Below are 16,055 nucleotides of genomic sequence, written 5' to 3'. Positions count from 1 at the left end.
TTTCTTTTACTGCAGTCTTCACTGGTTTGTAAAGGCCTTTGAGACAGATAATCACACTGTTTTTCAAATCATATAAATAATGAAAAAAATAATCAGCGTTTGTGTGGTTTAGATCAATATTAACAGTCCTACTAGCAGCATTTAAGTATTTAATTTTTATTTTCCAAAATGCACTTTCTATGCTGATGATTATGCACAAGTTGCAACTTGCTTTTTGTTACTGCCAAACAATTTATTTAAGATTTGTCAATTTCTTATAGAAGCATAGGAAGAAAATTAGATATTTCATGCTTTTTAAATGTTTATGAAAAAATGATAAATAGCTTTGACATAACATTGAATTAGATCCCTTTACAAAGTCATTAAGACTGCTAAAGATTAGAAAGCGTAATTTAATTGCATGGAGCAATGCGTCTATTGGTTGATGCTCAGGTGTTTATTTTCTCCCAGTTTCTGCAATTTTGCATCTCAGGTTACAACAGACTCTGAGTCAGAAGAGAATAATGCACTGATAGTATAATATACTCTATTGCACAGTCAGAACTTTTAATACTTCAGGGACTTTTTATTGTCAGTACTTTAATGCGTTACTGCTAATTTTCCTAAAGTAAATTATGCAAGTACTTACTCCATCACTGGCCCGTGATTGTGAGTTAGATATTGTCTCTACATTTCAACATAATCAGGTTGTTGAGTTGTTATGTTGATCTGTCTCCTGAGCACAGCAACTGCAGGACAAAGTGAATTACTGAGGCATGCTCCCTCCCTCCCTCTAATCATATCCATCCATCCCCGAAGAGTTTCGAAATCCCAAGTCAGCGCTGAGTGTGTGCGTGTGTGAAAACAGATGGTCCATCACACATGTGTTTCTCATCACGAGCGTACTTTCCTCAGCAGGAGGGCTGTCATTGTGTTTGACATGAGGCCAAACCACAGTGTACAACTCCTGCAGGATGAGGAGTGCAGTTTATTCCCGATGGATCCGAATTAATAAAAATCTTAAGCTTATTTCTACATCTCACCTCAGCGCTTAGCGAGCCCTTCGTCACAACTTGTCATCTTCTCTGGAAGGTTTGGCAGCCAAACAAATGTTTTCATATTCCACTCATCACTTTTACTTTTTGAACCAGAATGTGGAACAGTTTTTAAAAATTTTTTACTTTAGTTTTTTACAGATTTCTTGGTCTGTCAATATTACAGAAAATGATTTGATAAGAATATGAAGTGATGTGAATAGTACGAGTTGGTTTTGAAAACAGTGAATAAATCTAATTCTCTGGTTGGTACCATTAAACGAAGCTATTAAAAATACTACAGTTTAACTTAAAAAAGTGTCAAATAAAGTTTCTTTTAGTTTCCCGTGTCTAGTTTTATAATGCAGTAACAACAGATTTATTTCGTTTGATTAAAGCTTCTAACTGGAAAATGAAAATATTGGATGACCGTTGATTGAGCCTTGTGGAACTCCTACATCTTATCACATTTCATATAAAAATAACAATTTGTTTCCGTTGACTATTGTGCCTTAGTAGGTCCGAATACCAGCATGACATAAATCATTCATGCAGGTTTTTAATTGACTGAATGCAGCCAATGACCCAACTACTCTGTTTGACCTCAAATCTCTGCTCATTCCTCTGTAAACTGTGGTGAGTTGAGGTGTCCAGGGTACTGTTTGGTACTGGTACCTGTCCTGTATGAGGATGGCAGGATGGTGGACACTTGGACTCCCCAGGGCTCCAGCTCATGTCTCAGAGTCTCAGTGATGAGGTTCAGAGCTGCTTTAGATGCTCCATATGCTGCCAGGCAGGGAAATGGCTGGTCACCTAGAAGCACCGGTAAAGCGTCAGCATGACCTCTTTCATGTAGTAAGATTAAGGCTAAATACTCTACAAAAGAATTGGTCATTTTCTTCTTTGTTTGTTCTGCTGCTGTGCAGCTGCCTTCACCCACAGAACCAGACCAAATGAGCCCTAAAGTGCTTTCTTTCCTTCCTGTTTTTTAAACCTTCACTTGAACTAACTTACGCAGGTTAATTTGTCAGAGTATTCATCCACTGGTGCGCAACGCCTGCACTTACTCAGGTACTAATTCAGAAAACCCTCCAGCCTTTCTCACAACAGTGCTCATAAGACATAATAAACAAACCATCAAAGTAACTTGTGATTCAAGTTACAGATCTACCAGATGAAAAAATGAAAAAAGTGGGTCTTGCTTCTGAGTTGTGGTCAAAGAACCACATCAGTTCACTTTGCTGGATCCAACTGGACTAAAAATTTGACATAAAAAACTAAACTAAGAAAATGTAACTAGTGGAATTTTTATTAAACTGAATCAACAAAATGCAAAAAGCTGATCAGGGAAGAAATTCTTAAATAAATTTGTACATTATGGTCAAAATTAACTATAACATTTCTTCCGTATGCACAGTAGCCAAATTAGCTTTGTTATAACAGCATATATTAGTCTCATTAAGTCCACTCTTGGATATCCTGGTTATTCATTTCTGTGTTAGATGTAACAATGTGAGTCTAAGAAAGAGGACGATATATATCTTCTGCAGATGTGTTTAGTGTTTTTAGGGCCCAGAGCATGAACTGTTCCCTTTCCACCTCACCACATACAGAGAAAATGTTAAACTCTGTCTTACAGTCTAACCAACAGCAGATGTCAGTGGAAGCTGCTGAGCTCATTAACTGCACCTGGGGATGAACCTTTCTGATTGATTTGGTTGCACTGTGGTGTTTTGGCATGATGACAGAGTCGAGTTGGACAAACGGCCGGCAGCAGCGCTGTTTGTTTGCTTTGGCTGTTTGAAGGCAACAGTTTAAGTGTGGCTCACTCACTTTGGAGCACTCACGTAAGATTTATCACAGCATCTTTGTATGTGTGTGTGTGTGAACGTCTCAGACACACACCGGCGGGACTGGAGATGGTCACAATGCGTCCCTTGGTCTGTCGCAGCAGCGGCAAGAAGGCCTTGGTGATGCTCAGCGTGCCGAAGAAATTGACCTCCATGCACCCACGGTAGTTGGACATCAGCGACAGCTCGACTTCTCCGAAGTTCACACACACGCCGGCGTTATTCACCAAAGCCCACAGACCTGCAAAGACAAACCAACGCACGGCAGAGGTTAGGAAATGTGGTGTGTTGACACAGACACATGAAAGCACTAATGGTAAAACAGATGGCTTGTGTGCCAGAGGACAACAAAAAGGCGAATTTAATAGTTACTGACATGACAGGATACATTTAATTAATTACAGCGTTTCAGATTTGATTGTGAAAAATCTTTTTTAGTAGATGCTGACCTTTGGTATTCAAATGAATAAAGAGTTTGACTTTAGTATTATTTCTTGCTACTTAAGTGAAACTTAAGGTAATTGCACTCCAAGTATTTGATGCTATTTTGTATTTTACACACATATTTGCGCACAAATACTGTGAAATAATGTGAACCATTCTAATTGTTTTAGTTTTAATTATCGAGCTGACTGACAGAACTTTAAAATTTAAATCATCTTCTGTACCTTACTTTTGAAGAATTTGGGTATATTTGAATAAATAAGTCATTACTTTTCTAATGATGGACCATGTTTCCTCTGTGGTGAGAGTCTGAGTACTTTTGATTGATCTCTTGGATTCACAGCGAACATGTGGAGGCCTGGTGTGTTTTCTCAGAACTTTTATGTAACATTTGTTCCGCAGACCCTCAGACTGCCAACACATTCAGCTGTAGTACACCAACAACTCTCTCTCTCGCTCTGCTGGTGTAAATAAGCCTCACTCGTCCTCATCTGAAGCGGCTGTCCCAGAATCACAGTGTTTGTTTCGGGGGCCGCTGTGGGAACTTTGTTTAGGTCTGAGCTGATGAATGATAAGCAGGCAAACAACAGGCCAAACTTTGACTCTGGGTCAGCGGTAAAAAGGTCAAACATAAAGTTTCCAAACCAGAAGGCAGCAGTTCATGTTCTGTGAACTGGAACTGGAGGTGACCTTCGGATAAAACTAAAATTGTAAAACCGAAGCTGCTTGAAATAAGCTGCAGTAAAGAATTTTATTGTGAAAGGCAACCTTAATGTGTCTTTGTGGTTATTAATGAACACTTATTACCACTCTAAGAGTCCTTATGTAAGGCAGACATCCCCACAGAGCCCTCTCTTGGAGTGATCTTTGGGTTCCCTCCCTGGTCAAGGACTATCTTGCTCAATCACTAGTTTTGTCTGATAGCCAGATCTATGAAGAGGCACTCCAGCTTTCTTTTCTTTGGCTTCTGGGAACACTTGAGGCTTTAAATAGAGTGTTTTATCCTCACCATAATCTCTGCTTATCAATGTTTTATTGCATAATCAGGTGTGTAGCCTTCTAAACTTTGTCCAATGAGCTTCAGGACATCTTAATGGCAATTCAAGCAAACAGAATGCAGCAGATGGGCGTTTGGTGCCAGAACAAAGAATTCGTTTCTAAATGAGACATTTAATAGATTTGCAGGATTTTCTAAAAGTATGTTTTTATTTTCTCATAGCTGGGAAATTTTATGGAAAAACTACAACTCGATTGATCTTCAATTAAAATAAAGCAAGAGGGGATTCTTTCTGAATCTTTTTCTGAATCCGCTCTTAGAAATCTCCAAGCAAACCACACAACAGTTTCATGATTTATGTCTCGCAGGGAGGCGAATCCTTACAGTGTGACTGTGGCCAAATCCATGTCCCAACAACACGAGTAAAAAAGTGCACACTCATGCAAGGACATAAACCACACGCGCAGTTCCAGCGTGTGTTTAAGTGACCTTTCCTTCCAGATATTTTATTACATCCACACACGCACACACACTGTGTGTATCCTTAAATGACTGGGACATGAAGCCAGCGGTCTAAGATGTCTAATTACAAAGCCAGTGGGTGCTGCAGGGCTGAGCCAATCACAGACTGAATCAACACTCTGATATCTGTGTGTGAAATATGAGACACCTGCACTACACCTCTCGAACAGTCCTCCACTCGCAAAGCAGTCCGAGCCATTTGCAGTGGTTTTGCTGCCTGAGCGCCTCCTCTGCCACTGTGATTTCCTAGAAGGCTGTTGGACAAACTCCACCACACATTCCTGTGCATCACTGCACGCTCTGAACCAGCACGCTGTGCAGAATCAGCCGACCATTTAAAGGAGCAGTCCAGCATTTACCGGTGCTCATAAATCTCTCTCCCTTCGAACCTTGATCTTGTGAAGTTCACCAGAAGCTCAGCAGGTGATTAAACTTTATCACACCGGCGTGTCAAGTCACAAGTTAACTGACAGGCCACCTCGCTGCGGTAAACCCCACATACACCTGTTCCCTGCAGATTGCTGTTGTTTTTCTGAACTCCTTCCTGTTCCAGTTTTGTTTAACCCTTAACTGCCCGGTGACTTCATTCATAATCACTCAGCTCCCTGCAGTCAAGATGTCACTAATTTAGTGTTGCTAATGTTGATGGAGCCGCTTTGAAGTTTAGTTCTTTGTATTTTTTTAATACCCAAGACTTTTGATGATAACAGGTCAACAGGTGAAGATGTACTTGAAGCTGCTGACGATTTCGTCAGAACATTTCAAACGAAATCCAGAAAGATATTCAGAGATTATTTTTTATGCTCTATCGACATCTGGACTGCAGAGATTTGTTCTTTTTATGGGGTTCAAAAGTTTTATTTCAGCTTTTAAGTTCAATAAATAATCTGTCCTTTGTCAAACATACTTTGAACCATATAAAATATATTAAAAGTAAAACTTGGCATCATTCCTGTTTTCTTTGGATCTACTTCTAAAACAGAGTACAGTTTGGAGAAGACTACACGAGCCATTTCAGATGTCAAACTCGTGCTGAGATTTAAATGTTACATCTCAAACCGCAGTCATAAGAACACGCGATCATCCTAACTTGTGACCCTGAAACACTTGATAAATGTGGCGGTAGCTCCATTAAATCCATTAAGCCTAATCCTAGCTGGTTTGTCTGGTATGAACAGACTCAGAAAAAGCAGTTCGTCTTTACCTTTGAGCCCCAGTTTGGCTTTGGTGTCCAGCAAGGCCTGTTGCACTTGTTGTGGCTGGGTGATGTCCACCTGGAGGAGGGTGAGGCGGTGTGAGCAGGTCCTCTGCAGCTCCTTGGCTCCGTCTCCATTCAGATCCAACACTGTGGCGAACACTTCAAAGCCCAGGGAGTCCAGATGTTTAGCCGTTGCATTCCCAAAGCCAGAGTCGCAGCCTGCAGGGACAGAGCGAGCATTTTTTTCAAGTTCATGTCTCTTTACTAGAGAGATACTCCCATACAGCTTATGACAAAATTTGATCCGAAGTGATTGATGGCCCTAATCATAACCTTTTGACCTCCCCCCTCCCCCCTCCGGAAGCGCGCCATCTGTCGCTAAGCGTGTCGAATTGCATCCTGAGAAGGGAGGGGGGAAACCTCCGGAAGCGCGCCATCTGTTGTTGGGAAAAAAAAAGTTTTTAGAGGGAGGGAGTGCAGCGGGGGAGGAGAATAAAAAAGCAGAGAGGTGGAGTCCGTCACAATTTCTAAGGCACAGACGCAAGATGGATTTCCTTCTGCAGCCCAGCAGCGTTCCTGTGTCCGATGAGATCTGCTCTCCCAAAGAAGAAGGCTTTGAATATGACATATTCAAATACAGCATATTTACTATGGAAGGCCTCGATCCGGACCTTATGACCCTACCGGAAATACTCCGGAAGTGTCTAGTCATTTTCAGACCTGATGCGTCATGTTCCCTAAGCATGAGGGGAGGGGTATGGTTCCTGAAGCACAGCGGTGATGCAGCAGATGATTCTGTGATGTATAGAGAGACAGAGCGGCAGTTAGTTTTCCGCAAACTCATAGTTTGAATTCTGTTTCGATATTATGACAATTTTCTCTGTTTTTTACAATAGCGGGTGTAATTTTACTTTCTTAAGCTGCACCGGCGTTTGTAATGGGAATAAAGAGTGACTTCCTGTAGAGATTTCAATAGTATTTTATTTTCCTATAATACAGACGCTGTAAAAAACCTTTAAGATACACCATAGCTTGTGATGAAAAGAAGAACTTTCTATCCGCTTGTAACCTACAGGCTGCCTATGTGTAAAAAATGAATAAATATCCCTTAGTGAATACTACTTTTCCTTTTGAGAGACTGAAAAACAAACCATAATTGCCGCGACAGGCGATCTTGTTTCACACACACACACACACACACACACACACACACACACACACACACACACACACACACACACACACACACACACACACACACACACCGCGGGTCAAGGAGGAGTGAGACAGCAGATATCAGTTTTTTCTCAATGCTTATAACCTATAACGCGCCCCCCAAAAAATATTATTATTATTATTATTAAAACATCTATATGAGGTAGCTTTTGCACAGCCTGCTCCTTGGTAGAGTTTTTTTCTTCATTACTTTTACAATGGGTTTTCTCAATAGACAGAAAATGATGACGCTGAGGAGTCAACAGCCGATATTATCATTGCTTGTAACCCGGTAAATAATTTCGTACATCTCCCTATAAAATAAGCCTTAGTGGAAAAAAGCTCATATTCGAATAAGTTTATTCCCCTCTGTGGGGAAAGAGTTTTTTTCCTCAGAGTCAACCATGAGGCGAGTTTTGTCAACAGGAGACGAGCAAGAATAACTGTTGCCCATAAAGTAAAACAAATATCCGCCTCAAAGTCGTATTTTACCGTTGCAGAATGTGGAAAACAGACAGCCCTCACAAGAAGCCCCCCCCCCCCCCCCCCCCCCCAAAAAAAAAGAAATTGGACACCCCAACTTTCCCCCCTCCCGACTGCGCGCACACACACACACACACACACACACACACACACACACACACACACACACACACACACACACACACACACACACAAAACAGAGACCCGAAGGATGAGAAAAAACAAAAAACCCTCTCTAACTGACAAAAGTACACCACTGGTAGTAAACAACATCACCCACTTAGGCAGAAATGACTTATACGCATAACACAAACTGAAAACCGGTCCATGAAAATCGTCTCTGTGCCAGAGTGTTTAAGGGTTTTCGCTCAAAGTTTTAATGGGATTTTTGAAAAGGATTTCCTTTGATCTTTTTTGATACTATTTATTTGTAAATTTTCATCGTCCTGTTGAAAGGTCCAGATCATCTTCATCTTTTAGTCAAGTTATCCTGAGCTCTCTGAATAGATTAATTGAATCGTTTAGTCATTGACTGCACACTGGCCATTTCCTCATCATGCTTTACAGTTAATATATGAGACCCATTTTATTGAAAGTTACCTATGGTCTGGTGAATATATCTCCTTTTCACTCATCTGCACAGATAATTTGACTAAACTGGATTTTAATTTAGGGACGTCGTGAGCTTTTCTCTATCACTTCTCATAAACAACAACCGGTGAACTAGTAAAACAGAACTTCTTTTTTTTTTTTTTTTCTTTTGTCCTCAGCGCGGGTGAAAAAACTCGGGCTGCACGTAACCGAAGCTGCTCACTGCAAAGGTCGGTGCTGGTAACCAGAACACGGAGGGCCCCCTCCACCGACTCATACAACTTTTTTTTTTGTCGTGTAGTCGTCGCCACAAACCAAAAAAAACAAAACAAAACATCTACAGCTTATACAAATTTAAATTACATACATACATTTAAATCCTACACTCCTCTTGCAGGATTGAGTAAATAGTTCGTACGTGCATGCGTGCATGGATGTTTTATGGTATTTGTGTTCTTGTGTGTGAGGCTGCGTGTGCATGTGTGTGATGTGGACTCAGTAGGATTTCTTTTGTGGTTTTTTGTATGTCTGGCTGGAGTCGTGCAGGGAACAGACAGGGTTGAAGAAGAGGTGGAGCAAGGAATGTTCTAGACAGTATTGCTAAGAGCAACGTGTTCTTTCTTCTGAAAATCTGAAAATCTTTTTAGGATCTCAGGATGGCCTGTGCACACGGACAGCTGTTTTCAACTGTGATGAACCCTGTCACTCCATTATCCCACTGTGCAAGACTAGTTTCTTGCACGTTAAATGCTGTAAACATGCACGTTTCAGTCAGCACAGGAGAACTACATTTAAAGCACGATGTCAGCATCATCGGGAACATTATGAATCTCACAATCTTCAGAGACTAAAGATTGCTCAGTATCCCTGGTACCAAGTACCAAATATGTACCGAGTTCTGTCACTCTGATGGTTGATTGAGCAGAAGGGCTGGAAGATGCCATTTTCATGGAGAATTTCAAGCCCAACAGATGGGAATTACCGTTCTTTTCCAAAGTTACAGCTGCTAGAGACGCAGTGGCCAACTCTACGGTTTTTGAAAATAGCTGCCACACCTACCCGCACCCTTTAAGATCAACCCACTTCCAGACCACGCCCTCTTCTGTTATTTAAAAAGAAGACCGCCGTCTCATTCCTTCAAACCTTTATTTATTTATTTATTTTTTAGCTCAAAAACAGAGAGAAGTATGGCCTCTACAGCCCTGCGCCACCCTGCGGAGGAGGAGGAAAGTTCTGCGGACGAGGGCACAATATTACCTGACACGTCCGGTTACTATCGACCCTTGGAAAAGCAGCAGCAAGCGGACGAGCTTGACGGTTGGGCATCTTCTTTGTTCATCGATATCGTGAAAACTGCTGTGTATCATCTTGTCAACCTCGTAATCAACAAGTACCTCACTGACACATGCAACGGTTGTATGTCCGATCAACCCCACCAGAAACAGCACGAGTGTTCGCGAGTGTTGGAGGATGACTTTTACGCTGAAAATTATTACAGCATCAGAAAAAGACTCCTCACCCCTCGTTTCATTCCATCCATTCATCGGCTGCTGATTGCTCGCCACATCAAAATGGACGACGTCAAAGTCTGCATGGTGGCGGAAACTCTCTTGCACGAACTGAAATCGGAAAGGAAAGTCTTTGACGCCATCGCCGAGGCATACCACAATCTGGTAGGGTTGGACATGGTGAAAATCAGACAGCTACGGTTGGTCGCAGAGTTTTACAAAGGGGGCTGCTAATTTTTTCTCTGACAGACTGATTTTTTCATTCTTAGAACGTGTAACCAGCATTTTACCAAACAATGTATTCTACATATAGTGCATTTAAAAAAAAAAAAAATGTACCCACGTAATCGGTGATGAATTGTGAAGTTACAATTCTTTTCTGAAAAAGCATTTTTATTTTTGTATATAAATAAATGTTGATGTTGTGCTATGGGATTGTATGTTTCAATTTTACTTATAATGTGCCAAATCACTACAACAGGCGGCTCAAGGCGATGCCATCCAGAGTAAGGATCTTGTTAGCCACAGTGTTTCTAAGATTTTTACGCCCCGTTACAATAACCTCAGTTCTATCTGAACTTAGAAGCAGAAAATTAAAGCTCATTATGCGTCTAAGACATCCCGGCAGTTTAACCAATAAAAGCGGGTATCTTATGCATAGCAGTGAAAATGTATGCTATGCTATGCCTTCTAAAGCGCGTATAATGTAAACAAAACTGGTCTTTGCACAGAAGCCTGTGGAGCTTCATAATTAACCTCAGTGTGTGAAGAGGACTCTCCATTTAATAATAGCTGTAATAAAATGTTATGGCCAACGGTGTTAAACGCTGCACTTGGGTCTAGCAGGGAAGATTTCAACTTTTCAATATGAATGAAGGCTGAAAACTGATTAGATTAATGTCTGATGATCTTTTCTGTGCTTCTTCAAGTTTGTAACACCAAACATATTAAAGGATGATGTAAGGCTCACAGGAAGAGTTTAATTAGACACACATTTACTATTTTCTTTATACTCTTTCTTTCTTGACATGTTTAATATGCTTACTATCAGAGGAGAAAATGACCCTTGTGTAGTTTAAAAACTTTTTATTTAATCAAACTGTAATGTTGTTGAACTCTGACGGACGTGTCTTTTAATCTTGTCAACAAATCCTTAATCACCTAAATCTGCCATTTATCATCTAGTAAAATGTTCCCTCTGCTTCTGTTGCACATCTCCCTGGACACTCTCTGCTTCACCCGTCCTGTGCAGGTGGTCCAACCCCTGCCTGCCTCCTTAAACTGGGGTGTTTAAATCTCTTTACCTCTGTTGTGAACTTCACACAAAGTTTGTGGTAACAAAATCAAACTGACGAGGATCTCGTTTGAAAAAGAAAAAGAAAAAAACAAACAAAAAAAAAAAAAACCACACACACACAGTCACGAGACAAAATAAAAACAGACTGCTCAAAGCAAAAGCAGAGCCCTCGCAGCTGGTAGTACAAAACACAGCGACAACATGCGTATCAGATACCCTCAGTGCCAAAAGCATAAATATGAAAAAAATGGGATCACCAAGAATATCCTAAAAATGGCGATGAGGTGGGTGTTACAGTGGAAAAACAAAAAGCAGCCAAATTTTCATCTGAAAATGTTGAATTTTAGTAAAAACAATGCTCTGTAGTGTGATACTGTCGTTACAGACAAAGCAGATGTTTAAAGCCTTCGGACGCTCATTTGAAATGCACTCATTCTCCTTATCAGCTGGAAACATTAAAGCCGTAAAATGACTTTTTTCGAACGGATAAAAACTATTGAACAGCAGCAATAGTGTTTCCTGCATTTAATCCATCACTACTATGTTCTATATAAATCCAGATTCCTTTTATAGTTTGCAGTGAAATTTGTTAAACCATTGCTTAATGGGACAGAAGTACAAGTCGCTCTTTACTAACACATTTGTAGATGAGTTTATTGCTGAACAACACAGCTAGCAGTCTCACACACTCTTTAGGTTTTTTCAAGTTATGTGTGTAAGGGTTTAGTCTATCAAACCTTACCCTTTTCTCCCCAGTATCACAACAGTGTGACTCCCAAAGTACGGCTCAGTAAACAACCTATGATTCTAAAGCAGAACAGAAAGATACAGTTGGAAGATGAATGATTGCGTTTTTATGATGCGTAGTAAAACGACCCCCTCTTCTTCTTCTTCTGTGTTGTTGTTGTTGTTCGTGTGTGTGTGTGTGTGTGTGTGTGCCTTAGAAGTCAATTAATACATTAGTCATACTTAAAAAACATCTGAATTTCATTTAGAACTGAGATTCTAAGTTGTAAGCAGAAATCTTATGCACAGCCAGAAACATGTTTCCCCCCCACTTTCACAATGCTGAGGTGTCAAATCCACAACCCCCAACAAATGGTTTGTTACACGCGGGTGTGAAGGGCAAGCTTTACTTACACAGCCTCACACACAGTAGATTTTTAAAGTTTTTGGGTACAGGGGTTTAGCCGCAGATGCAACATCCACTTTTGATAAAGATCACGCCACCTGTTTATTTCTAAAGAAATTAAGCATCTTTATTAAGCTCTTATTTATAAAAGTCTACACAATAATAGACACAGTGTGCTCTGTGACATTACAGTCTTCTACTTCTGCTTCCATCGGTTTGCATTTTAAACTCCCGGCCTTTCAGTTTGTTATGAACGACTTTATATCACAAAATGTTAGAAATATAAAGTGAACCATGCGACTTTTTTTTTTTATTTTCTGTTTGATGGAAGGACTTAAGACACGAGTTATTTAAACAATTCTAAATGACCGTGTGATGGCCATAGCACTTTATGTGGGCCAAATGTGTTAAGGATAATGTTTATCAATGTAAAATTGCAAAGAACTTGTGGATAGAATATAACATTTTGTAAACAGTTACCTCAGAAGCTGTACTGGTAGATCTATGTATGTAAGGTAAAACTATCCACAGTACTTCCACTTAAGTAGCTAAACACATAAAGTCACCCTTACCAATAATCCGCTGCTCCTTGAAAAAGTAGCGCAAACAGACAACTGACTGAGCAATGATAAGTAGAGCTACCCGAGGCCGATACTCAAGCAGAAGAAATTAAAAGTTGTTGTTTTTGTGGCTCGAAAAATTAAAGAAAGTATGTTTAATAATTCAACAAGACCCGCACCTTCAACACATGTACATTCAAATTCTGGTACAGGCTCAACATTGCTGCTGTTCAATAGTTTTTATCCGTTCGAAAAAAGTCATTTTACGGCTTTAATGTTTCCAGCTGATAAGGAGAATGAGTGCATTTCAAATGAGCGTCCGAAGGCTTTAAACATCTGCTTTGTCTGTAACGACAGTATCACACTACAGAGCATTGTTTTTACTAAAATTCAACATTTTCAGATGAAAATTTGGCTGCTTTTTGTTTTTCCACTGTAACACCCACCTCATCGCCATTTTTAGGATATTCTTGGTGATCCCATTTTTTTCATATTTATGCTTTTGGCACTGAGGGTATCTGATACGCATGTTGTCGCTGTGTTTTGTACTACCAGCTGCGAGGGCTCTGCTTTTGCTTTGAGCAGTCTGTTTTTATTTTGTCTCGTGACTGTGTGTGTGTGGTTTTTTTTTTTTTTGTTTGTTTTTTTCTTTTTCTTTTTCAAACGAGATCCTCGTCAGTTTGATTTTGTTACCACAAACTTTGTGTGAAGTTCACAACAGAGGTAAAGAGATTTAAACACCCCAGTTTAAGGAGGCAGGCAGGGGTTGGACCACCTGCACAGGACGGGTGAAGCAGAGAGTGTCCAGGGAGATGTGCAACAGAAGCAGAGGGAACATTTTACTAGATGATAAATGGCAGATTTAGGTGATTAAGGATTTGTTGACAAGATTAAAAGACACGTCCGTCAGAGTTCAACAACATTACAGTTTGATTAAATAAAAAGTTTTTAAACTACACAAGGGTCATTTTCTCCTCTGATAGTAAGCATATTAAACATGTCAAGAAAGAAAGAGTATAAAGAAAATAGTAAATGTGTGTCTAATTAAACTCTTCCTGTGAGCCTTACATCATCCTTTAATATGTTTGGTGTTACAAACTTGAAGAAGCACAGAAAAGATCATCAGACATTAATCTAATCAGTTTTCAGCCTTCATTCATATTGAAAAGTTGAAATCTTCCCTGCTAGACCCAAGTGCAGCGTTTAACACCGTTGGCCATAACATTTTATTACAGCTATTATTAAATGGAGAGTCCTCTTCACACACTGAGGTTAATTATGAAGCTCCACAGGCTTCTGTGCAAAGACCAGTTTTGTTTACATTATACGCGCTTTAGAAGGCATAGCATAGCATACATTTTCACTGCTATGCATAAGATACCCGCTTTTATTGGTTAAACTGCCGGGATGTCTTAGACGCATAATGAGCTTTAATTTTCTGCTTCTAAGTTCAGATAGAACTGAGGTTATTGTAACGGGGCGTAAAAATCTTAGAAACACTGTGGCTAACAAGATCCTTACTCTGGATGGCATCGCCTTGAGCCGCCTGTTGTAGTGATTTGGCACATTATAAGTAAAATTGAAACATACAATCCCATAGCACAACATCAACATTTATTTATATACAAAAATAAAAATGCTTTTTCAGAAAAGAATTGTAACTTCACAATTCATCACCGATTACGTGGGTACATTTTTTTTTTTTTTAAATGCACTATATGTAGAATACATTGTTTGGTAAAATGCTGGTTACACGTTCTAAGAATGAAAAAATCAGTCTGTCAGAGAAAAAATTAGCAGCCCCCTTTGTAAAACTCTGCGACCAACCGTAGCTGTCTGATTTTCACCATGTCCAACCCTACCAGATTGTGGTATGCCTCGGCGATGGCGTCAAAGACTTTCCTTTCCGATTTCAGTTCGTGCAAGAGAGTTTCCGCCACCATGCAGACTTTGACGTCGTCCATTTTGATGTGGCGAGCAATCAGCAGCCGATGAATGGATGGAATGAAACGAGGGGTGAGGAGTCTTTTTCTGATGCTGTAATAATTTTCAGCGTAAAAGTCATCCTCCAACACTCGCGAACACTCGTGCTGTTTCTGGTGGGGTTGATCGGACATACAACCGTTGCATGTGTCAGTGAGGTACTTGTTGATTACGAGGTTGACAAGATGATACACAGCAGTTTTCACGATATCGATGAACAAAGAAGATGCCCAACCGTCAAGCTCGTCCGCTTGCTGCTGCTTTTCCAAGGGTCGATAGTAACCGGACGTGTCAGGTAATATTGTGCCCTCGTCCGCAGAACTTTCCTCCTCCTCCGCAGGGTGGCGCAGGGCTGTAGAGGCCATACTTCTCTCTGTTTTTGAGCTAAAAAATAAATAAATAAATAAAGGTTTGAAGGAATGAGACGGCGGTCTTCTTTTTAAATAACAGAAGAGGGCGTGGTCTGGAAGTGGGTTGATCTTAAAGGGTGCGGGTAGGTGTGGCAGCTATTTTCAAAAACCGTAGAGTTGGCCACTGCGTCTCTAGCAGCTGTAACTTTGGAAAAGAACGGTAATTCCCATCTGTTGGGCTTGAAATTCTCCATGAAAATGGCATCTTCCAGCCCTTCTGCTCAATCAACCATCAGAGTGACAGAACTCGGTACATATTTGGTACTTGGTACCAGGGATACTGAGCAATCTTTAGTCTCTGAAGATTGTGAGATTCATAATGTTCCCGATGATGCTGACATCGTGCTTTAAATGTAGTTCTCCTGTGCTGACTGAAACGTGCATGTTTACAGCATTTAACGTGCAAGAAACTAGTCTTGCACAGTGGGATAATGGAGTGACAGGGTTCATCACAGTTGAAAACAGCTGTCCGTGTGCACAGGCCATCCTGAGATCCTAAAAAGATTTTCAGATTTTCAGAAGAAAGAACACGTTGCTCTTAGCAATACTGTCTAGAACATTCCTTGCTCCACCTCTTCTTCAACCCTGTCTGTTCCCTGCACGACTCCAGCCAGACATACAAAAAACCACAAAAGAAATCCTACTGAGTCCACATCACACACATGCACACGCAGCCTCACACACAAGAACACAAATACCATAAAACATCCATGCACGCATGCACGTACGAACTATTTACTCAATCCTGCAAGAGGAGTGTAGGATTTAAATGTATGTATGTAATTTAAATTTGTATAAGCTGTAGATGTTTTGTTTTGTTTTTTTTGGTTTGTGGCGACGACTACACGACAA

At 40.4% G+C, this 16,055-nt stretch overlaps 1 protein-coding gene across 4 annotated transcripts in view; it reads right to left on the bottom strand.

Moving 5' to 3' along the window:
- Positions 1 to 16,055, bottom strand: part of hsd11b2 (hydroxysteroid (11-beta) dehydrogenase 2) — a 31,685-nt gene that overhangs the window by 3,946 nt on the left and 11,684 nt on the right. The window contains exons 1-5 of one of the 4 annotated variants that reach the window (XM_080884007.1): positions 9,571 to 9,758; positions 6,709 to 6,819; positions 6,031 to 6,243; positions 2,919 to 3,104; positions 1,689 to 1,826 (exon numbers count right to left, since the gene is read on the bottom strand). In XM_080884007.1, the coding sequence (XP_080740133.1) occupies positions 1,689 to 1,826; positions 2,919 to 3,104; positions 6,031 to 6,243; positions 6,709 to 6,769 (598 nt within the window). In that variant the 5' untranslated portion in view covers positions 6,770 to 6,819; positions 9,571 to 9,758. Of the gene's footprint in view, positions 1 to 1,688; positions 1,827 to 2,918; positions 3,105 to 6,030; positions 6,244 to 6,708; positions 7,158 to 9,570; positions 9,759 to 16,055 lie in introns of those variants that run through there. The other 3 variants (XM_080884005.1, XM_080884004.1, XM_080884006.1) reach the window with 3 other exon arrangements.

This window comes from Rhamphochromis sp. 'chilingali' (genome assembly GCF_963969265.1).
Source record: "Rhamphochromis sp. 'chilingali' genome assembly, chromosome: 6".
NCBI lineage: Eukaryota > Metazoa > Chordata > Actinopteri > Cichliformes > Cichlidae > Rhamphochromis > Rhamphochromis sp. 'chilingali'.
This window is presented reverse-complemented; position numbering and strand designations above follow the sequence as displayed.